The 24564-nt window shown below is 45.4% G+C and overlaps 1 protein-coding gene across 2 annotated transcripts; it reads right to left on the reverse strand.

Annotated features, from left to right (window-relative positions):
- Window positions 1-3529: 3529 nt before the first annotated feature.
- On the reverse strand, window positions 3530-12503 carry LOC142923713 (uncharacterized). Of its 2 annotated transcripts, none has more exons than XM_076064686.1 (3): window positions 11976-12503; window positions 10106-10180; window positions 3530-7352 (listed from the first exon to the last, which is right to left on the reverse strand). In XM_076064686.1, the coding sequence occupies exon 3, from the start codon at window positions 7322-7324 to the stop codon at window positions 6062-6064; it is 1263 nt and encodes a 420-aa protein (XP_075920801.1). In that variant the 5' UTR covers window positions 7325-7352; window positions 10106-10180; window positions 11976-12503; the 3' UTR covers window positions 3530-6061. The 2 variants fall into 2 exon arrangements, with proteins under 2 accessions (XP_075920801.1, XP_075920802.1); XM_076064687.1 differs by lacking the exon at window positions 11976-12503 and adding an exon at window positions 11723-11881.
- Between the last annotated feature and the right edge of the window lie 12061 nt (window positions 12504-24564).

The following is a 24564-nucleotide window of genomic DNA, read 5'->3' on the forward strand; positions in this document are numbered from 1 at the left end:
GGTGGTCGCTGTTAAACCCTAGCACGTGGGCGAGAAGCCGTGCATGTGTGACGAGTGCGGCAAGACGTTTTCTCGCACTCGGCCTACAAGTATATATATTTTTCTATTTCCACTTGTGTGTAAATCTGTGTATACCCCGGATATTTTAGAGATGGCAATTCTCCTGCTGTTTGTCCTACTGCTGTCCCTCCCAGCCATATCTAGTGCCACACTCAACTTTACAAGCAGCTACCCTCGTTACTTTGCGTCCATACTTGTTGCTCGATTTGCCACTACACCTGCAAATGAAACAGCTTATAGACACTTCTACACTCCATCATTGTATCCTTTTAAACCCTATCTTTGTCCCATTACTTCACCAGCACTCCTTCCAAACTTCATTCTGCTCTTAAAAATAACACCATCTGCGAGCTGCTGCTATTCGTCCAAGGTCCGCCGCTCTTCATCCTTTCACAGAAAATACTTATGCAAACTGTTAATTCTACTTTCTTATTCCTGGGTGGTATTGAGCTTTATCCTGGCCCAAATGAAAAGAGCTCGTATAATTCTGTAGATTTTTCTGGCAGGAAAGGTGTTGGTGTTCTACATGTCAACATCAGAGGGCTTGTGATTAAATTAAGTCAACTAAAACTAGAAGTGGCAAATCTTGATCCGGACATTTTTTGCCTAACAGAAACATTTCTCACTCCTGCCGTCAATGACTTGCAGATTACGATTGAAAACTACAACCTTTTTCGGCTTGACCGAGGATCTAAAGGAGGTGGAATTGCCATCTATGTTCGTAACACTATTGCATGTTCACCAGCTCATTCCTTGTTTAAAAATTGTTGCTTTGAAGGTCTGGCTCTCAGAATAACTCTCCCAAATAATCAACAGATATTGGTAGTGTGCTGCTATAGACCGCCTTGTGGGAAGGATGTTGAAGCTGCATCGGCACTGAGAGAGCTTTTTGGTGGCCTCCCTAAAGGTGAAATAATTTTAGTGGGTGATCTAAATTGGAATTGGCTAAACCCGCTGGCCGTGGCCACAAATTTTACAGATTAATTTAACTTGTTTCAATTAATAAATGTCCCCACAAGACCCAACCTAAAAAATCCGGGACAGTCAACTCTGCTTGACATCCTATTGACAAATGCCCCTCACAATTTTTGCACTGACTGGTGTTCTGGGTAATAACCTTAGTGATCACTCCTTCATTTTTGGTGTGAGTTCATCAGCCAGACCCAAGCCCCCCCTAAAATTGTTGAGAAGCACTCTTTGAGGCACTTCAGCACTCAGGCATTTACAAATGATGTGCTTCACTCGGATATTGATAAGGTCTGTGATATCCCCAACCTGACTACGGCTTGGGAGACTTTAAGGTACACGTTTCTCCAAATTCTTAACAAACATGCTCCGTTGGTTAGATTTAAAACTAAAGGCAACTGCCCACCATGGTATGATCCTTTGATTACAAAGCTCATGAAAACTAGGGACAAGGCTTGGGCATGTGCTCAGAAAAGTAATTTGGTAAATGACTGGCTAGAATACAGGATTTTAAGGAATAGATGCGTAAAAAAAATACGGCATGCAAAAAATGCCTATTTTTCCTTCACTCTCCTGGAATCACATGGAAATGCCAGGATTTTTTGTAAAACAATCAAATCTATCGAAAAGGCATCCAAAACAGAAAATCTGCCCGTTGAGCTTCACCGAAATGGGGAATATTTTTCAGATCCCAAAAAAATAGTTGACAATTTTAACCTTAATTTTTCTGAAGCTGGTAATCTTTTTGATAATGTATTGGGAGTCACCCCTGCTCCTGCAAATTCCTACACCCCTGTCCAAACATTAAACGAATTTAGTTTCCAACCAATCCACGAAAGTAATCTTCTGAAACAACTGTCCTACCTCAAAGGGTCCTGCTCTACCGGAGCAGATTGTTTTCCCGTCTTTGCTCTACTAACTGTTGGTCACCTAATATACAAACCTATAGCCCATATTTTCAACCTGTCCATCAAAGAAGCATCAGTTCCTCTACAATGGAAACATTCCTATGTCCGTCCACTTCACAAAGGGGGCCCTAAAGATGATCCCAATAACTACCGACCTATCTCAATTTTGTCCCCATTGATGAAAATTTTTGAAAAATTATTGAACTACCAAATTAGCAGTTTCCTGTCCACCAACAATCTACTACATCAAAAAAATCTGGGTTCCGGAAAAATACAGCACCACATCTGCTGCATTAGACTCTTTGAATCAAATTTACAATAGCCTTGATAATAAGCAGTACTGTGCCTGTCTTTTTCTTGATCTGTCCAAAGCTTTTGATACAGTTGACCACAACACCCTGCTTAGTAAACTAAGTTGCCTCGGTTCTTCCGAGAACACAGTACAATGGTTAAAAAATTACCTCTTTTCTCGCACACAAACTGTATTCACAGATGGTTGGAGGTCAAACAGTGTTAAGATAACAAAAGGGGTTCCACAGGGTTCCATCCTCGGCCCCCTCTTGTTCTCTCTTTATGTCAATGACTTGGGCACTGAACTGGATCATTCCAGGGTAAATCTTTTTGCAGATGACACGATACTGATTACTGCTGGCCGCTCTCCGGATGGCGTGATTGGTAACGTAGTGAACGCTTGGGAGCTTCATTGTCTCTCGCTCCTGCTGGCAGATGTACCCAGCCCACAGCTCCACAGATACCAGCCGCTCCTCCTGTGCAGGTTTGGCTACGTACGGTGCGAAAGAAGTTCCAGATACACACAGAGACTCACACAGAGACCCACAGATTAGCACGGTTGGCTACGTACGGTGCAAAATAATTTCAACGTACACACAGAGACTCGGAGCAAGTTTGAGTCGCGTGCAGTCGTGGGCCGTGAAAGTTGAACGGGCGCATATTGCTACTGGCAGTAGTTGAACACGGTTGGAAAGACGCTGATAGAGACACACACAGACACAGACAAGAGGAAGACAGAAAGAAAGATACAGAGACGACAGAGACACAGTCAGCGAGAGAGAGACACAGAGGGGAACAGAGACGCAGACGGACAGAGAGATGTTGAATCGAACAAACTTAACTCGCTCCATTGAAAGAGATTCCTGAATCTTTGCCCATCCCCGGAAGTCATTCTAGTTTCTATTTATTTCATTGTGTGTGGTGTGTACGTGTAAGCAATGTGGGATATCGATGTACACAGACATGAACAAGATCAGCAGACAAGACGTCTTCCATACTCTTTGGTTCTTTCGGTAAAGTCACGCAGGTAAAAAAAAAATTAATGACGTTTCGATCGCGACACGAGCGGTCGTCCTCAGGCGAAAACATCCAGACATTGTCGCGTCAGAAGTCACGTGAGCTACGTCACGTGACAAAGATAAGGTGACCCCCACCGTGGCTCGCCCCGCTCAGCTGAGCATCGTTTTAATGCGGTGGGCTCACGCGAAATTGATTTCTGTAAGACGAAGGTACTTTTAAAACCCACTGGCTATTCTCTTTTATATAAGTGTTGTGTCCTTAACTAACCACACAGAGACGTCTGGTTGAGGCAACGCGTTTATTATAACATCTCTTTCGAACTCGGCTCTACACACTACTGTAACACGAAGGGGTACGGCCCCTTCCACGAAGATAGCCTCCGGGAGTGACAGCCTCCCTTCTATCGCAGCCTGCACACTCCGGGCTCTGCTACCCACGGGTCCCTTAGCCCGGCGTTAAGGGAAGACTGGACGACCCGTCCCAGCCAGGGTACGGGAGCTCACCTCTGGTCCGCTATAACCCGGCTCTGGCTAGAGCCTCGGTTGAGGGTCCCCGGATGCTGGTCCAGTCTTCAGGTCTTCGGATGTCTTCAGGCTTGAGTTGGTGAACACTGCCCGGCCCGTCCAGAGGGCCGGGCTTTTATGACCAGGTCGGGGTCACCCCTCCCCTACTGACCCCCCCCCTCTCCTAGAACCTTCTGGAAGGTCTTATCTTAAGGGGCCTTAGGGACGGGTGGGGGGTCAGGGGTGTAAGTCTCTGGTCACGGGGGGGGGGGGGGGGGTGGCTGGGGGTTTAACCTTTGGTCGACCCCTACGCCCCTCGCTCTCTCTCGGCTGCCCCCTGTTGACCCGTGAACGTGGTGGCAGGTCAGCTTACAGCGCCTTGTTATGGCGCTTACGCAAAACTTCGTGACTAACGCTGCACGTTCCGTCGTTTTCATGCAGGGGGCGCTGTAAACCTACGCGCCCCCTGCATGAACGACAGAGGCACAGGGACAGACGTTCGATCGCGTTTGAATCGATCTGCAGACGGCGGTCTTCTCACATGGCCAGCTCTGTGTCGCCTCATCTCGATCCCGCGATCCCAACCAGGTGAAAGTCCGCATCGAACCGAACCCCCGGCAAGGCCATCTACTTAACGAGGAGAGAAAATTCACACGAAATATCGTTTTAAATGAATAAGCTTTCGATGAAGAAATACAATTATCTAATACAAAACATAATACAATTCAAGGTTGTTTCATTTTCAAACTTGAAAACGGAGCATCGGGAGCTTGCGTGGAGGCGTCGTTCGTGTGCAATTCTTTTCGTGACTTTCCTGGCCCAAGGCCGTCAATGTTTGTGAGGGGCACCGCAGGCGGTCAGGCTTGCTTCAACCCTTGGTTGTGAACATCCAGACGTTAATCAGCATGGACCATTTATAGTCCTAATTCACCAACATATAAGACGTCATGCAACATTCTCACGAGTGTTGTTGTGGAGAATGTATCTACTAGATGTGCTCTGCCTTGTAACCGAATACAAATCTGTACCAAAAATGCATTTCAAATGTAGTCTCTTAAATTACTTCCTTGCTATGAAGCAGATCAGCAGACACGACATCTTTCATTTATCGATCTCTCCACGAAACAAAGGAATGTTTTACACAAACTATAACTAGCACAGCCTTCTGGGAGTGCATCATTGATTCGGTGCAAGCCACCTGTGGACTCTTATTGGTGCACAGAGTCTCAAAAGCAGCCGGGCTGCTTCAACCGATAGTTTCGGACATCCAGACGTTAATCAGCTAGGAGCATTTCTAGACCTAGTTAGACAAAATCAACGTCAACACGTAATACTAAATTATAATTCGTGTTGTAGAGAATGTATCTCCTCTATGTGCAACTGATTAATGATCCGAGTGTGATCCTTATTTCAAAGACAATGAGTTGCTCCAGAGGGAGATGCTTCATGAAAACACAAAAATACCCTTTGACCTGTATCACAAGAACAATGAGTCTCACCCGAGTTATCTGTACAGGTTACTTCCAAAACACACACTTTGTCCTAACACCACTTAATCAATGTTTGACCCTTATAGACAAAATGTTACATGTACACACACAATCAGACAAGTATTCATTATACATATTTGACAATCAATTTAACTAAATTAAATTACTGCACTGAAATATACTGCATCAGGTTACATCGTATTAACAAGACGCTATTTGAAAAAATACACACCGTCTGCTTAACAGTGTATGTACAACATACTATTGCGCCATTCAAAACGAGTAGGCCATTGCATGCTGGCGTCTGGGTCAAAATTGAGCAAATTCCAAACATTACCTACAAACTCCACAACTGAGATGGCACGTCAATGATCACCCCCTACTGACAGGCTCTTGTCCACATGCAGGCCGGTGCAGGACCACCACCTTGTGCCACACAGGGGCAGCTGCTACTTGGGGGTGCTCTTCGAGTGTTTGAGACGAGATACGACGCAAAACTTCGAATTGCCGAGGTGATTAAGCAAGCACCATTTAAATGGAATTATTAGAACCTTGTGAATGCTTGGGAGCTTATTGGCTGTCGCTCCTGGTTAGAGATCTACCCAACCCACAGGTCCACAAAGACTGGCCACTGTTGCCCTGCAGGTTGCATCTAGGAATTGAGTGTTCAACTTCACATTCTTGTCATTGAAGGCCTGTGACAAAGGTGCATCTATTGGAGCGACATCGTCTCTGCCTTACACATCTACCGGGACTCCATTTGACTTTGTATTGTCTCGAAGTCCACCCACACCTCCACTTCCACAAACTGCTGGGAGTTGCCTCACTCTGCCTCGCAGTCAGAATTCTCCTCCTGCTTCACATTGCCTCCATCGATGTGAAGGTCCCATTGTGGAGTTGAATCTTCATCTTCACATTTCACCTTCACTTCTTCGCTCTTCACCATCACTTCTTCACTCTTCACCATCACTTCTTCACATTTCACCTTCACCTCTTCATATTTCACCTCGATATCTTTAAAAGTGTCCAAGCTGGGATTTTCTTCCGGTTCTTGTTTCATGAGGGATGGGCTCATTGCGGCACTTTGACTTTCACAAGCTGATTTCAGACTCCACTCCTTGTTGATCTTCTGATGCTTGTGTGTTGTCTGGTGTCCATGAAGAGTTGATGACTGTGAAAACGCCTTCCCACACACACTGCACTTGAAGGGTATCTCTCCTGTGTGTGTTCTCTGGGGTGTTACAAGAGAAGATGAATGTGCAAACACCTTCCCACACACACTGCACTTGAAGGGTTTCTCTCCCGTGTGTGTTCTCTGGTGTGTTACAAGAGCAGATGAAACTGAAAACGCCTTCCCACACACACTGCACTTGAAGGGTTTATCTCCTGTGTGAGTTCTCTGGTGTACATGAAGATGTGGTGACTGTGCAAATGCCTTCCCACACACCCCGCACTTGAAGGGTTTTTCTCCCGTGTGTGTTCTCTGGTGTCTTTGAAGATTTGGTGACTGTGAAAACGCCTTCCCACACACACTGCACTTGAAGGTTTTCTCTCCCGTGTGTGTTCTCTGGTGTTTTACAAGAGTAGATGAATGTGCAAACGCCTTCCCACATACACTGCACTTGAAGGGTTTCTCTCCCGTGTGTGTTCTCTGGTGTGTTACAAGAGCAGATGAAACTGAAAAGGCCTTCCCACACACACTGCACTTGAAGGGTTTATCTCCTGTGTGAGTTCTCTGGTGTACATGAAGATGTGGTGAATGTGCAAACGCCTTCCCACATACACTGCACTTGAAGGGTTTCTCTCCCGTGTGTGTTCTCTGGTGTGTTACAAGAGCAGATGAAACTGAAAAGGCCTTCCCACACACACTGCACTTGAAGGGTTTATCTCCTGTGTGTGTTCTCTGGTGTGTTACGAGAGTAGATGAACGTGAAAACGCCTTCCCACACACACTGCACTTGAAGGGTTTCTCCCCTGTGTGAGTTCTCTGGTGCAATGTCAAATGTTCAGTACGATCCGTGCTGTATGGACACCGGTCGCATTGATGCCTTTTTGCACCGAGCTGCACCGAGTGCCTTTGCTCCATCAGACAAATTCTGCAGAGGAAGCGCCAGCTGCAGAGAGAAAAAAAGAATATCCACACCATCTACACGTCAGTATCGATGCACAGAGGAATGCATATATACAGTCACACGTGACTAACACGTCTATACTTATTCATATATTCATGTTATAGTGAAAAAGTGTCCCAAATTCATCACACGAGCTGTTATGGCACGCAATGAGGGCAAATGTCATAAACGTGCCTGGAAGCGCTCGTATCTTCAAAATGAATGTTAACCCAAAACTCCGAGCACACAATTTCGGCTGTCTGGCTTCAAAATGAATATTTATGAAAGCTAAATTCAGGTGACATAGCAAAGGGTGTTGAAAATAATACTATTTGTGTTATGCAGAAATGCATAAATTAATGTTCAATCGCAACTTAGAGGTGTGAAGCCAGGCACAGATGTCCTTGAATGCTGGGATGAACAGTTCCGACTTCAGCTGCACGTGTGCTGTGATAACTTCCCGACTACATTCTTAGAAAGAGTAGCAGAGGAAAACAAAAATAAACTACTGTTTTGATATAACCTCCGTGCTCAATAGAGTTAGACTTTACTGCATATACAAACTTGACCCTGTCACACACTCAGAGGTGGAGCCAGGATTTTCAGGTAGGAGGGGCAACCCCTTCAGCAATGAAAAATGATAGGAGTTGTTAGTAAGTAAGGAGTTGTTAGTAGGGAGTTGTTAGTAAGTAGGGAGTTGTTAGTACGTAAGGAGTTGTTAGTAGGGAGTTGTTAGTAAGTAGGGAGTTGTTCGTAAGGAGTTGTTACTAAGGACTTGTCCCTTATATTCTTAGCTCTTTCGGTAAAGTCACGTTGAAGGGAAACAATAAAATAATAAAATATATATAAAACAATAAAAAAATTCTCACGACGTTTCGACCATAACACAAACGTTTGTGTTATGGTCGAAACGTCGTGAGATTTTTTATTGTTGTATATATATTATTATTTTATTGTTTCCCTTCAACGTGACTTTACCGAAAGCACTAAGCATATGAATTACTACAGTCACGAAAGCTTTAAATCAAAATTTGACTTGTCCCTTGCTTTTTAATCAACGCGTGTGAAAGGCATCACGGTCGCTGAAGGTGTTTGCCATCAGGGAAGTCGTGTACTGTATACGCAACTGCGCACAATTCTGTGAGTCGCTTGTAACTGCTTTGCCATTAATTATTGCCAATTATGGACTTGGACTGTTGTCCTCTCATAGAGTCCCTGGCACGTAATAATATGCCACACGGTGGCAGTGGGGGTCGCAAAATGCTGATTTATCTATATATATGAAAGGGAAATGTGTGGATATGTGTCTGTTCGAAATGTTTAGCATACTTCCCAACATGCTACACACTTGAGACTTGGCATGTCGGTAGGTTCCATATTGTACACAACGTAAAAAGAATAAAAATAGACTTTTAAATTCTGGGGGGGAGGGGGGGGGAGGAGTGTGGGGGAATGACCATGAAGTTTGTGGAGTCAACCCGCAACACACCTGAGTTAAGCGCTCTGTAATGTTTACCCCTACCATATGGCTCTTCGTGCGCCATACTTCTTGAGCTGTTAACAGCGTGCCGGGAGATTTTAGTTGGCGCTTCGCTCCTGGCCAATGAAGCCATTGGCTTCTCGGAGTTTCAATACTTATCCGTGCGAAGAATGGGTACAACGGCTATCTTAAATATAAAGCAGACAATTACATCTGTTTGTTTGTGTGACGCAGCAAAACCTCTCAAACGCTGAGCACTGGCGTCATGAAATTTTCACAGCTTATCCTGTCTGGAATTTCTAAGTGAACGCGACTATTTTCAGCTCGCCACGTCATTCCCTTCCCGAGTGGCCAAAATTGACCTTACGTAGAAGTGGAGTAAGGTTAAATTTCCTTGAGTGAAAACATCCGATTTAGGTTACTTGATTTGTTTCGGCTTTTTCCGTCTTGCGAGCATCAACATTTACGGGTTTTTCAGTGAAATATAAGGGAATATGAAATGTATCCAAGACAAGAATTCAAGTCCCGGGCGAAGCCGGGTAGTGAAGCTAGTTACTAATAAACCCCAATGATCCGATCGAAAATAGGGATTTCGATCGGATCATTGGGGGGGCACGTGCCACCCCACCCCCCCTGGCTCCACCACTGTCACACACTGGCATGGTTCACAGGTGGTGGTGTGTCCAGACCCACGCCTGGCCACCTTCACCTGCTCAGTATTAATGCTTCCTCACTCCACCAAGTAATTCATTGAGGATAAATCAACACAGCCGAGGCTGCGTGTCTCTCTCACTCTCCCCGTGTTCGTATGGATTTCCGTCCTGATCCCCGGATTTCCCCTCCACATGTAGAGAGTGAACACTACCACGTGCCCAGAGTGAACACCGCCACGCGTCTAGAGCGAACACCGCCACGCGTCTAGAGTGAACACCGCCACACGTCTAGAGTGAACACCGCCACACGTCTAGAGTGAACACCGCCACGTGTCTAGAGTGAACACCGCCACGCGTCTAGGTGAACACCGCTACGCGTCTAGAGTGAACACCACCACGTGCCCAGAGTGAACACCGCCACGCGTCTAGAGTGAACACAGCCACACGTCTAGAGTGAACACCGCCACGTGTCTAGAGTGAACACCGCCACACGTCTAGAGTGAACACCACCACACGTCTAGAGTGAACACGGCCACGCGCCTAGAGTGAACACCACCACGCGTCCAGAGTGAACACCGCCACACGTCTAGAGTGAACACCACCACGCTGTTGACAAGCCCCACCTTGTTGTTATTGTTGTTGTGGGCAGGTCGCTTCTGAAAACAAGAGCGGTTTCAGCAGCTCAACGTGGGCGTGGCCTGGTAAAGAAATAAAAATAAAACTGTGAATATTTAAAACAAAACAAAGTTACAAAGTAGCGAGCCAGGTGAAGAGAAAGTTAAACTAAAGCAAGATACTCTTTGGATCTTTCGGTAAAGTCACGTAGAAAAAATAAATAAATTAAATAATAGTTTCAGTTTCATTTATTTGGTATAGTCCTGTGAGCCAATCGGCTCTTGAATCGGGTGCAACCGCAAAAAACAAAAAACTCAAACATGAACAAGAAAACATCTAAAAGTGACTATGTGACTGTGCAAACAGAAAATCCAGGGAAAAAACAGCAAAATATTCCACAAAAAGCACCGTACACCATCGCTGTGTGCAAATAGCATGCGATGTTTCGATTGCAACACAAGCAATCATCATCAGGTACAAATGAAAGAGAGAGAAAAAATCTAGAAAATTTAGAAACGTATTGCAATACAACACAGAGAGTCGGCTAACGTAACAGTCAACAACACCCCACCTGGTTGATAACGTTCTTCCAAAGATTGCTCAATTTGAGAGATAGACAAAACACAGACACGGAGACACATAGACAGAGAGAGATAACACAGAGACACACAGAGAGAGATACACACATAGGCACACAGATATACAACGCCTCTGTGTCGAGGCCTTAAATAGAGAGAGAGGGGGGGGTTGAGAAATTAGCAAGTCAATGCAAGGCCGTAGTCATGGAGTCAACATTGGGGGGGACCAAATCTTCCAGGGAGTCTGGGGTCCCCCCCCAGAAAAAAATGTAAATTTGAAAACTAATTTCCTGCCATTTCCTGCGTAAAATATTAACAAATTTCACTAACACATGGGATGGATTTTGTATTATTTGATACAATAATGTTTAATATTGTATTGTATTACATTGCTCAGTTTTTTTACTTTTCTTGTTTCATAGTATGTAATGGCAGAGATTAGGGATTCATAAAGTACAGCGCAATCATATAAACAGAAATCTATGCATTGTTATATGAAGACAAGTCCAGATTTTGTGGCCAAGGTTTAGCAAATTGTTGTTTTTATTAACAAAGCATCGCAATTAATATTTAGAAAACATTTTTATAGCAATATTATATATTGTATATTGCTATAGCAATATATTGGGGAGGGGGGGGGACATTTTGAGCATATTTGATTATTGGGGGGGATGTCCCCTCCAATATATATCATAATTATTATAATATATTATATATTATAATTATAATTAATTATAATTATAATATATTATAATTACGGCCTTGTGTCTATGAGAGATTGGAGCTTTGGTGACTGCAGTAAATAATAATAACACGAGCACACACACAGAGAGAGATTTCACACTTAATAAAACAAACTGAGTACAATTACGAAATCTAATGCAATGCAACACAGAGAGTCGGTCAACACACAACTAACGCATAGCCTGGTTGATTACTTTCTTACAAAGATTGCTCAACTAAGCGAGAGAATTGAAGCAAACGCGATCAGGCGAGGGCAGGAGGCAAGACCCCGCGTGGCTAGGCCCCGCGCTGTAAAGTTCCAACCTGGACATCGCTTCCATGCTCGCTGATACTCAATTGACATCCCTACGAGAGAGAGGCTCTACCTCGGTAAACAACCACCACCACAACCACCACCACCACCACAACCACCACCACAACAACCACAACAACCACCACAACAACCACCACCACAACCACCACCACAACCACCACCACCACAACAACCACCACCACCACAACAACCACCACCACCACCACAACCACCACAACCATAACCGCGATGAGAATTTCTCACCTCGGATTTCAGTTCACGCGCGAAGCGGCAGATTCCTGTTACCTCGTGACGTCACGCGGCAGGAGGCGGTGACATGACGTCACTTGCGGGAACAAGACACTCCCCTCCCACAATGGGCGGCTCTGTAACTTAAATAATTTATGTTAATGAGCCTGGCCCATAAGTGGAGGGATGGTGCGTGGGTGCCGAACTCGTCGCAATAAACTCATAGTTCATAGTTCATTTATTTGGTATAGCCCTGTGAGCCATTCGGCTCTTGAATCGGGTGCAACCGCAACAAACAAAAAACATGAACAAGACAAACATCTTAAAGTGATTGGGTGACTGTGCAAACAGAAAATACAGGAAAAAAATATCTAAATATTCCTGAAATAGCACCGTACACCAACGCTGTGTGCAAAAATCCCAGTGGGATGCAAGTCAAATAACAACAACAACCACAAGACAACTCCGTACTACAATAAACAAAAACATGGCCAAAACAAATTTTTTTTCGAAATCACCAAAATAAAAGCCATAAATCCAATGTAACAGTGATCATAGGGACTGTGACCAAATTTTTAACAATAAACTACATAAATAAATTATAACACCAAAATCTAGAGCCATATTTTAGGCCACTGAATAGCAGTGGTAGCTAGGGTTGTACAACTCCTCTAGAGCAGTTTTGAGTGAAGATCTCATAGGTAGTGATTCAAGTTGAAGTTTATTGGCAATAGCATTCCAGACCCTGGGGGTATTAATAGCAAAGGCCCTTCCTCCAGTTTTTGTACGGCAATAGGGAATGTGAAGCTGGTAAATGAGCGAAGACCTGAGGTCAAATTTGTTCTTTGAAACAGAGAGGAGATCCAGTAGGTAGTCTGCGGAATTTTTTGTAAGTACCTCGTGAATAAATAAGATCTGGTGCACAAGCCGTCGAACATTAATAGATGTTAAGTTTGACCCAATGTAGAGATCACAGTGGTGAGTCCTATATGGGTAGTTCAATGCAAATCTTAAGGTCGAGTGATAGATGGAATCAAGCTTCTTCAGTACAGTACTTGGGGCTGATTTATACACGATGTCACAGTAGTCAAGTAGAGGCAGTATGGTAGCTTTGATCAATTCTAAACGGAACATTGGGGGGAAGCAGTGCTTGTGTCGATACAGAAAACCAATTTTTATTTTTGTCTTTTTACCAATATAATCAATGTGATCTTCAATACTAAGTTTTGAATCCAGGATGACCCCAAGAAACTTATAGATCTTGACTTGCTCTATTTGATAATTATTCAAGGAATGTAATTGTGGAAAAATAACTTCCTGCTTTAGTCCCGGAGAGAAGCATAGCACCTTGGTTTTGGAGGCATTCAGGACTAGTTTTAAGAGAAACTAGCTGATGTTGTAGTTTGTTGAAATCACCCTGGAGCTTAGCAATTACGTCATCCGGAGAGCGGCCAGCAGTAATCAGTATCGTGTCATCTGCATAAAGATTTACCCTGGAATGATCCAGTTCAGTGCCCAAGTCATTGACATAAAGAGAGAACAAGAGGGGGCCAAGGATGGAACCCTGTGGAACCCCTTTTGTTATCTTAACACTGTTTGACCTCCAACCATCTGTGAATACAGTTTGGGTGCGAGAAAAGAGGTAATTTTTTAACCATTGTACTGTGTTCTCGGAAAAACCGAGGCAACTTAGTTTACTAAGCAGGGTGTTGTGGTCAACTGTATCAAAAGCTTTGAACAGGTCAAGAAAAAGACAGGCACAGTACTGCTTATTATCAAGGCTATTGTAAATTTGATTCAAAGAGTCTAATGCAGCAGATGTGGTGCTGTATTTTTTCCAGAACCCAGATTGTTTTAGATGTAGTAGATTGTTGGTGGACAGGAAACTGCTAATTTGGTAGTTCAATAATTTTTCAAAAATTTTCATCAATGGGGACAAAATTGAGATAGGTCGGTAGTTATTGGGATCATCTTTAGGGCCCCCTTTGTGAAGTGGACGGACATAGAAATGTTTCCATTGTAGAGGAACTGATGCTTCTTTGATGGACAGGTTGAAAATATGGGCTATAGGTTTGTATATTAGGTGACCAACAGTTAGTAGAGCAAAGACGGGAAAACTATCTGCTCCGGTAGAGGAGGACCCTTTGAGGTAGGACAGTTGTTTCAGAAGATTACTTTCGTGGATTGGTTGGAAACTAAATTCGTTTAATGTTTGGACAGGGGTGTAGGAATTTGCAGGAGCAGGGGTGACTCCCAATACATTATCAAAAAGATTACCAGCTTCAGAAAAATTAAGGTTAAAATTGTCAACTATTTTTTTGGGATCTGAAAAATATTCCCCATTTCGGTGAAGCTCAACGGGCAGATTTTCTGTTTTGGATGCCTTTTCGATAGATTTGATTGTTTTACAAAAAATCCTGGCATTTCCATGTGATTCCAGGAGAGTGAAGGAAAAATAGGCATTTTTTGCATGCCGTATTTTTTTTACGCATCTATTCCTTAAAATCCTGTATTCTAGCCAGTCATTTACCAAATTACTTTTCTGAGCACATGCCCAAGCCTTGTCCCTAGTTTTCATGAGCTTTGTAATCAAAGGATCATACCATGGTGGGCAGTTGCCTTTAGTTTTAAATCTAACCAACGGAGCATGTTTGTTAAGAATTTGGAGAAACGTGTACCTTAAAGTCTCCCAAGCCGTAGTCAGGTTGGGGATATCACAGACCTTATCAATATCCGAGTGAAGCACATCATTTGTAAATGCCTGAGTGCTGAAGTGCCTCAAAGAGTGCTTCTCAACAATTTTAGGGGGGGCTTGGGTCTGGCTGATGATCTCACACCAAAAATGAAGGAGTGATCACTAAGGTTATTACCCAGAACACCAGTCAGTGCAAAAATTGTGAGGGGCATTTGTCAATAGGATGTCAAGCAGAGTTGACTGTCCCGGATTTTTTAGGTTGGGTCTTGTGGGGACATTTATTAATTGAAACAAGTTAAATTAATCTGTAAAATTTGTGGCCACGGCCGGCGGGTTTAGCCAATTCCAATTTAGATCACCCACTAAAACTATTTCACCTTTAGGGAGGCCACCAAAAAGCTCTCTCAGTGCCGATGCAGCTTCAACATCCTTCCCACAAGGCGGTCTATAGCAGCACACTACCAATATCTGTTGATTATTTGGGAGAGTTATTCTGAGAGCCAGACCTTCAAAGCAACAATTTTTAAACAAGGAATGAGCTGGTGAACATGCAATAGTGTTACGAACATAGATGGCAATTCCACCTCCTTTAGATCCTCGGTCAAGCCGAAAAAGGTTGTAGTTTTCAATCGTAATCTGCAAGTCATTGACGGCAGGAGTGAGAAATGTTTCTGTTAGGCAAAAAATGTCCGGATCAAGATTTGCCACTTCTAGTTTTAGTTGACTTAATTTAATCACAAGCCCTCTGATGTTGACATGTAGAACACCAACACCTTTCCTGCCAGAAAAATCTACAGAATTATACGAGCTCTTTTCATTTGGGCCAGGATAAAGCTCAATACCACCCAGGAATAAGAAGGTAGAATTAACAGTTTGCATAAGTATTTTCTGTGAAAGGATGAAGAGCGGCGGACCTTGGACGAATAGCAGCAGCTCGCAGATGGTGTTATTTTTAAGAGCAGAATGAAGTTTGGAAGGAGTGCTGGTGAAGTAATGGGACAAAGATAGGGTTTAAAAGGATACAATGATGGAGTGTAGAAGTGTCTATAAGCTGTTTCATTTGCAGGTATAGTGGCAAATCGAGCAACAAGTATGGACGCAAAGTAACGAGGGTAGCTGTTTGTAAAGTTGAGTGTGGCACTAGATATGGCTGGGAGGGACAGCAGTAGGACAAACAGCAGGAGAATTGCCATCTCTAAAATATCCGGGGTATACACAGATTTACACACAAGTGGAAATAGAAAAATATATATACTTGTAGGCCGAGTGCGAGAAAACGTCTTGCCGCACTCGTCACACATGCACGGCTTCTCGCCCACGTGCTAGGGTTTAACAGCGCCCACCCCCCTCTCCCAGACAGCAGATTCTTGGCTGTTGTGGGCTCGGCTGAACCGCTTGCACCACCTCCTTTCCCCGCCGCAGGATGGTGCTCGAGCTAGCCCTTCTTGAGCTCAGCCCACGACTGGAATGTCGTTTCTTGGCCTCTCGTCTCTCTGCTGCCCGTCCAGACGGCCCCACTGAAGCCCACACAGGGGACTCCTCATTCACAACCCTCGGCCGTCTCGAATGATCTCCGTGAAGTTGTCCAGGATGGAGCGCACGTCGTCCTTGAGCCGCTTGTTGAACGACTGCAGCAGCACCTCCTTGCTCTGGGGCAGCGCCCGCGACATCTCGGGGCAGCAGCAGTGGAGAGAGCACGACTCTCTCTCAGGGGAGCAGTGGACGGAGCACAACTCTGCCTCAGGGCAGCAGAGGAGAGAGAGTCTGGCTCCCTCACGGCAGTGGTGGAGATAGCGCGCGGCTCTCCCTCAAGCCAGTAGTGGAGAGCACGGGGCTCCCTCCGGGCAGCAGTGGACGGGGCACGGCCCTGCCTCAGGGCAGCAGTGGAGAGAGCACGGCTCTGCCCCAGGGCAGCAGTGGAGAGAGCACGGCTCTGCCCCAGGGCAGCAGTGGAGAGAGCGCGGCTCTCCCTCAGGGCAGCAGTGGACAGAGCACGGCTCTCCCTCAGGGCAGCAGTGGACAGAGCGCGGCTTTCCCTCAGGGCAGCAGTGGACAGAGCACGGGGCTCCCTCAGGGCAGCAGTGGATGGATCATGCTCTAGGCCGCTACAATAACCGGAAGCCCACGGCCCCACCCAGTTACGCCCGCCGGGAAAATTCTCATTTCTCTCTCTCTCTCTCAACTTTGCACTCCGAACGTCGTGTTGTTGTATCGTTCGTGTTTGGGGGAGAGAGACACTAGGGGAGAGAGACACGGGGAGAGAGACACGGGGAGAGAGAGAGACACTAGGAGACATGCACGGGGAGAGAGACACGGGGAGAGAGACACGGGGAGAGAGACACGGGGAGAGAGACACGGGGAGAGAGACACGGGGAGAGAGACACGGGGAGAGAGACACGGGGAGAGAGACACGGGGAGAGAGACACGGGGAGAGAGAGAGACACTAGGAGACATGCACGGGGAGAGAGACACGGGGAGAGAGACACGGGGAGAGAGACACGGGGAGAGAGACACGGGGAGAGAGACACACACTTGTACACATTACACACATACATTATACACACGTGTATATCATACACACGTGTACACATTATACACACGGCACACTAAATCACGATTAAAAATAATAAAATATAAAAATCGCAGCGACTCAGGGAGCAGACGGCCGAAAGCCTGCGGCCTAGCCCGCGTGGTGCCAACCGCTCCCACGCAAAGACCTCACACACACACTGACAACCTCACACTCACACACACTGACAATCTCACACTCACACACACTGACAATCTCACACACACTGACAACCTCACACTCACACAGGCTGACAATCTCACACACACTGACAATCTCACACACACTGACAACCTCACACTCACACAGGCTGACAATCTCACACACACTGACAACCTCACACTCACACACTGACAACCTCACACACACACTGACAACCTCACACACACACAACCTCACACTCACACACTGACAACCTCACACAGGCTGACAATCTCACACACACTGACAACCTCACACACACTGACAACCTCACACACACTGACAACCTCACACTCACACAGGCTGACAATCTCACACTCACACACTGACAACCTCACACACACACACTGACGATAGACGAAGCCTGCGGCGTGAGAATTAATCCTCAAATTAGTTAAAAATGCACTAACAGATTTAGGGGTGACTGAAGATCTGCCGCCTATCGATCTCTGCAATTAAGTTTTTAAACACCTTAGTTGGGTAGCCAAATTAAAGTTTAAGCCGTTAGGCCTAATGCTTGAGGCCTACTAACCTGTTTCTAGGCAAAGCCTGAATCCTCAATTACGTTTAATTTACTTATAGATTAAGAATGTTCCATAAGAACATTTATTGATTACCGGAGTGTTGATGATGGGTGATGGTGTTGATGATGGATAAACCAGCAAATCTTAAAAAAAAAGTATTACAACGCTGTATGCTCAAATTCCAGTGTGATGCAAGTCAAACAATACCAACCATAAGATAGATTAACCCTATGTTTTCGAAATCATCAAAAAAAAGCTTCAAAAAACAATTTTACAACAGGAAGTACGATTCTCATTTAACAATAACTCAACACTACCACCCATAGACTCAACACTACAGGTGGATCGTTGGAACGCAGGACCGTGAACCATGGCGACGGCTTGAGGGGGGCCTTCTTCCAGCAGTGGATAGATCGTGGCTGATGATGATCACAAATCTCTGAACTCTTGCCCCCCCCCCACCCCCCACTCTCGCACATACAGACAAGGCCCCCCACTTCCTGCGGTTGGGGAACGTGGAGGTGAATGCGGGGCAAGAACGCGACGTTCCAGTGCATCTCGACGGGACGGAACTCAGGGCCCACAAGCCTCGTGCTGCAGGTGAGACTCCCATAGGGTTCAGTGGTAATCAGTGAGACTCCCATAGGGTTCAGTGTTAATGAGTGAGACTCCCATAGGGTTCAGTGTTAATCAGTGAGACTCCCATAGGGTTCAGTGTTAATCAGTTAGACTCCCATAGGGTTCGGTGTTAATCAGTGAGACTCCCATAGGGTTCAGTGTTAATCAGTGAGACTCCCATAGGGTTCAGTGTTAATCAGTGAGACTCCCATAGGGTTCAGTGTTAATCAGTGAGACTCCCATAGGGTTCAGTGTTAATCAGTGAGACTCCCATAGGGTTCAGTGTTAATCAGTGAGACTCCCATAGGGTTCAGTGTTAATCAGTGAGACTCCCATAGGGTTCAGTGTTAATCAGTGAGACTCCCATAGGGTTCAGTGTTAATCAGTGAGACTCCCACAGCGTTCAGTGTTAATCAGTGAGACTCCCATAGGGTTCAGTGTTAATCAGTGAGACTCCCACAGGGTTCAGTGTTAATCAGTGAGTTTCCCACAGGTTTCAGTGTTAATCAGTGAAACTCCCATAGGGTTCTGTGTTAATTAGTGAGACTCCCACAGCGTTCAGTGTTAATCAGTGAGACTCCCACAGGGTTCTGTGTTAATCAGTGAGACTCCCATAGGGTTCAGTGACAATTACTGAGACTCCCATAGGGTTCAGTGTTAATCAGTGAGACTCCCATAGGGTTCAGTGTTAATCAGTGAGTTTCCCACAGGGTTCAGTGTTAATCAGTGAGACTCCCACAGGGTTCAGTGTTAATCAGTGAGACTCCCATAGGGTTCAGTGTTAATCAGTGAGACTCCCATAGGGTTCAGTGTTAATCAGTGAGACTCACACAGGGTTCTGTGTTAATAAATGAGACTCCCACAGGGTTCAGTGTTAATCAGTGAGACTCCCATAGGGTTCGGTGTTAATCAGTGAGACTCCCACAGGGTTCAGTGTTAATAAGTGAGACTCCCACAGGGTTCATTGTTAATCAGTGAGACTCCCATAGGGTTCGGTGTTAATCAGTGAGACTCCCACAGGGTTCAGTGTTAATCAGTGAGACACCCACAGGGTTCAGTGTTAATCAGTGAGACTCCCATACGGTTCAGTGGTAATCAGTGAGACTCCCACAGGGTTCAGTGTTAATCAGTGAGACTCCCATAGGGTTCAGTGTTAATCAGTGAGACTCCCACAGGGTTCAGTGTTAATCAGTGAGACTCCCATAGGGTTCAGTGTTAATCAGTGAGACTCCATAGGGTTCATTGTTAATCAGTGAGACTCCCACAGGGTTCAGTGTTAATCAGTGAGACTCCCATAGGGTTCAGTGTTAATCAGTGAGACTCTCATAGGGTTCGGTGTTGATCAGTGAGACTCCCATAGGGTTCAGTATTAATCAGTGAGACTCCCATAGGGTTAAGTGTTAATCAGTGAGACTCCCACAGGGTTCAGTGTTAATCAGTGAGACTCCCATAGGGTTCGGTGTTAATCAGTGAGACTCCCACATGGTTCAGTGTTAATCAGTGAGACTCCCACAGGGTTCAGTGTTAATCAGTGAAACTCCCATAGGGTTCAGTGTTCATCAGTGAGACTCCCATAGGTTTCAGTGTTAATCAGTGAGACTCCCATAGGGTTCAGTGTTAATCAGTGAGACTCCCACAGCGTTCAGTGTTAATCAGTGAGACTCCCATAGGGTTCAGTGTTAATCAGTGAGACTCCCACAGGGTTCAGTGTTAATCAGTGAGTTTCCCACAGGTTTCAGTGTTAATCAGTGAAACTCCCATAGGGTTCAGTGTTAATTAGTGAGACTCCCACAGCGTTCAGTGTTAATCAGTGAGACTCCCACAGGGTTCTGTGTTAATCAGTGAGACTCCCATAGGGTTCAGTGACAATCACTGAGACTCCCATAGGGTTCAGTGTTAATCAGTGAGACTCCCATAGGGTTCAGTGTTAATCAGTGAGTCTCCCACAGGGTTCAGTGTTAATCAGTGAGACTCCCACAGGGTTCAGTGTTAATCAGTGAGACTCCCATAGGGTTCAGTGTTAATCAGTGAGACTCCCATAGGGTTCAGTGTTAATCAGTGAGACTCACACAGGGTTCTGTGTTAATAAATGAGACTCCCACAGGGTTCAGTGTTAATCAGTGAGACTCCCATAGGGTTCGGTGTTAATCAGTGAGACTCCCACAGGGTTCAGTGTTAATCAGTGAGACTCCCACAGGGTTCAGTGTTAATCAGTGAAACTCCCATAGGGTTCAGTGTTAATCAGTGAGACTCCCATAGGGTTCAGTGTTAATCAGTGAGACTCACACAGGGTTCTGTGTTAATAAGTGAGACTCCCACAGGGTTCATTGTTAATCAGTGAGACTCCCATAGGGTTCGGTGTTAATCAGTGAGACTCCCACAGGGTTCAGTGTTAATCAGTGAGACTCCCATACGGTTCAGTGTTAATCAGTGAGACTCCCACAGGGTTCAGTGTTAATCAGTGAGACTCCCATAGGGTTCAGTGTTAATCAGTGAGACTCCCACAGGGTTCAGTGTTAATCAGTGAGACTCCCATAGGGTTCAGTGTTAATCAGTGATACTCCATAGGGTTCAGTGTTAATCAGTGAGACTCCCACAGGGTTCAGTGTTAATCAGTGAGACTCCCATAGGGTTCAGTGTTAATCAGTGAGACTCTCATAGGGTTCGGTGTTGATCAGTGAGACTCCCATAGGGTTCAGTATTAATCAGTGAGACTCCCATAGGGTTCAGTGTTAATCAGTGAGACTCCCACAGGGTTCAGTGATAATCAGTGAGACTCCCATAGGGTTCAGTGTTAATCAGTGAGACTCCCACAGTGTTCAGTGTTAATCAGTGAGACTCCCATAGGGTTCGGTGTTAATCAGTGAGACTCCCACAGGGTTCAGTGTTAATCAGTGAGACTCCCACAGGGTTCAGTGTTAATCAGTGAGACTCACACAGGGTTCTGTGTTAATAAATGAGACTCCCACAGGGTTCAGTGTTAATCAGTGAGACTCCCATAGGGTTCGGTGTTAATCAGTGAGACTCCCACAGGGTTCAGTGTTAATCAGTGAGACTCCCACAGGGTTCAGTGTTAATCAGTGAAACTCCCATAGGGTTCAGTGTTAATCAGTGAGACTCCCATAGGGTTCAGTGTTAATCAGTGAGACTCACACAGGGTTCTGTGTTAATAAGTGAGACTCCCACAGGGTTCATTGTTAATCAGTGAGACTCCCATAGGGTTCGGTGTTAATCAGTGAGACTCCCACAGGGTTCAGTGTTAATCAGTGAGACTCCCATACGGTTCAGTGTTAATCAGTGAGACTCCCACAGGGTTCAGTGTTAATCAGTGAGACTCCCATAGGGTTCAGTGTTAATCAGTGAGACTCCCACAGGGTTCAGTGTTAATCAGTGAGACTCCCATAGGGTTCAATGTTAATCAGTGATACTCCATAGGGTTCAGTGTTAATCAGTGAGACTCCCACAGGGTTCAGTGTTAATCAGTGAGACTCCCATAGGGTTCAGTGTTAATCAGTGAGACTCTCATAGGGTTCGGTGTTGATCAGTGAGACTCCCATAGGGTTCAGTATTAATCAGTGAGACTCCCATAGGGTTCAGTGTTAATCAGTGAGACTCCCACAGGGTTCAGTGATAATCAGTGAGACTCCCATAGGGTTCAGTGTTAATCAGTGAGACTCCCACAGTGTTCAGTGTTAATCAGTGAGACTCCCACAGGGTTCAGTGTTAATCAGTGAGACTCCCATAGGGTTCAGTGTTAATCAGTGAGACTCCCATAGGGTTCGGTGTTAATCAGTGAGACTCCCACAGGGTTCAGTGTTAATCAGTGAGACTCCCACAGGGTTCAGTGTTAATCAGTGAGACTCCCACAGGGTTCAGTGTTAATCAATGAGGTTCCCACAGGGTTCAGTGTTAATCAGTGAGACTCCCATAGGGTTCAGTGTTAATCAGTGAGACTCTCATAGGGTTCGGTGTTGATCAGTGAGACTCCCATAGGGTTCAGTATTAATCAGTGAGACTCCCATAGGGTTAAGTGTTAATCAGTGAGACTCACACAGGGTTCAGTGTTAATCAGTGAGACTCCCATAGGGTTCGGTGTTAATCAGTGAGACTCCCACAGGGTTCAGTGTTAATCAGTGAGACTCCCACAGGGTTCAGTGTTAATCAGTGAAACTCCCATAGGGTTCAGTGTTCATCAGTGAGACTCCCATAGGTTTCAGTGTTAATCAGTGAGACTCCCATAGGGTTCAGTGTTAATCAGTGAGACTCCCACAGCGTTCAGTGTTAATCAGTGAGACTCCCATAGGGTTCAGTGTTAATCAGTGAGACTCCCACAGGGTTCAGTGTTAATCAGTGAGTTTCCCACAGGTTTCAGTGTTAATCAGTGAAACTCCCATAGGGTTCAGTGTTAATTAGTGAGACTCCCACAGCGTTCAGTGTTAATCAGTGAGACTCCCACAGGGTTCTGTGTTAATCAGTGAGACTCCCATAGGGTTCAGTGACAATCACTGAGACTCCCATAGGGTTCAGTGTTAATCAGTGAGACTCCCATAGGGTTCAGTGTTAATCAGTGAGTCTCCCACAGGGTTCAGTGTTAATCAGTGAGACTCCCACAGGGTTCAGTGTTAATCAGTGAGACTCCCATAGGGTTCAGTGTTAATCAGTGAGACTCCCATAGGGTTCAGTGTTAATCAGTGAGACTCACACAGGGTTCTGTGTTAATAAATGAGACTCCCACAGGGTTCAGTGTTAATCAGTGAGACTCCCATAGGGTTCGGTGTTAATCAGTGAGACTCCCACAGGGTTCAGTGTTAATCAGTGAGACTCCCACAGGGTGCAGTGTTAATCAGTGAAACTCCCATAGGGTTCAGTGTTAATCAGTGAGACTCCCATAGGGTTCAGTGTTAATCAGTGAGACTCACACAGGGTTCTGTGTTAATAAGTGAGACTCCCACAGGGTTCATTGTTAATCAGTGAGACTCCCATAGGGTTCGGTGTTAATCAGTGAGACTCCCACAGGGTTCAGTGTTAATCAGTGAGACTCCCATACGGTTCAGTGTTAATCAGTGAGACTCCCACAGGGTTCAGTGTTAATCAGTGAGACTCCCATAGGGTTCAGTGTTAATCAGTGAGACGCCCACAGGGTTCAGTGTTAATCAGTGAGACTCCCATAGGGTTCATTGTTAATCAGTGATACTCCATAGGGTTCAGTGTTAATCAGTGAGACTCCCACAGGGTTCAGTGTTAATCAGTGAGACTCCCATAGGGTTCAGTGTTAATCAGTGAGACTCTCATAGGGTTCGGTGTTGATCAGTGAGACTCCCATAGGGTTCAGTATTAATCAGTGAGACTCCCATAGGGTTCAGTGTTAATCAGTGAGACTCCCACAGGGTTCAGTGATAATCAGTGAGACTCCCATAGGGTTCAGTGTTAATCAGTGAGACTCCCACAGTGTTCAGTGTTAATCAGTGAGACTCCCACAGGGTTCAGTGTTAATCAGTGAGACTCCCATAGGGTTCAGTGTTAATCAGTGAGACTCCCATAGGGTTCGGTGTTAATCAGTGAGACTCCCACAGGGTTCAGTGTTAATCAGTGAGACTCCCACAGGGTTCAGTGTTAATCAGTGAGACTCCCACAGGGTTCAGTGTTAATCAATGAGGTTCCCACAGGGTTCAGTGTTAATCAGTGAGACTCCCATCGTGTTCAGTGTTAATCAGTGAGACTCCCATAGGGTTCAGTGTTAATCATTGGGGCTCCCACAGGGTTCAGTATTAATCAGTGAGACTCCCATATTGTTCAGTATTAATCAGTGAGACTCCCATAGGGTTCAGTGTTAATCAGTGAGACTCCCACAGGGTTCAGTGTTAATCAGTGAGACTCCCATAGGGTTCAGTGTTAATCAGTGAGACTCCCATAGGGTTCGGTGTTAATCAGTGAGACTCCCACAGGGTTCAGTGTTAATCAGTGAGACTCCCACAGGGTTCAGTGTTAATCAGTGAG

This window comes from Petromyzon marinus, unplaced genomic scaffold (genome assembly GCF_048934315.1).
Source record: "Petromyzon marinus isolate PM22_M1 ecotype Great Lakes invasive population unplaced genomic scaffold, UKy_Petmar_22M1.pri1.0 PM_Scaffold_6, whole genome shotgun sequence".
Lineage (NCBI taxonomy): Eukaryota > Metazoa > Chordata > Hyperoartia > Petromyzontiformes > Petromyzontidae > Petromyzon > Petromyzon marinus.

Coding starts and splice junctions, on each gene's coding strand:
- LOC142923713 (XM_076064686.1), bottom strand. CDS start 7,324: ATGGAGCAAAGGCACTCGGTGCAGCTCGGTGCAAAAAGGCATCAATGC.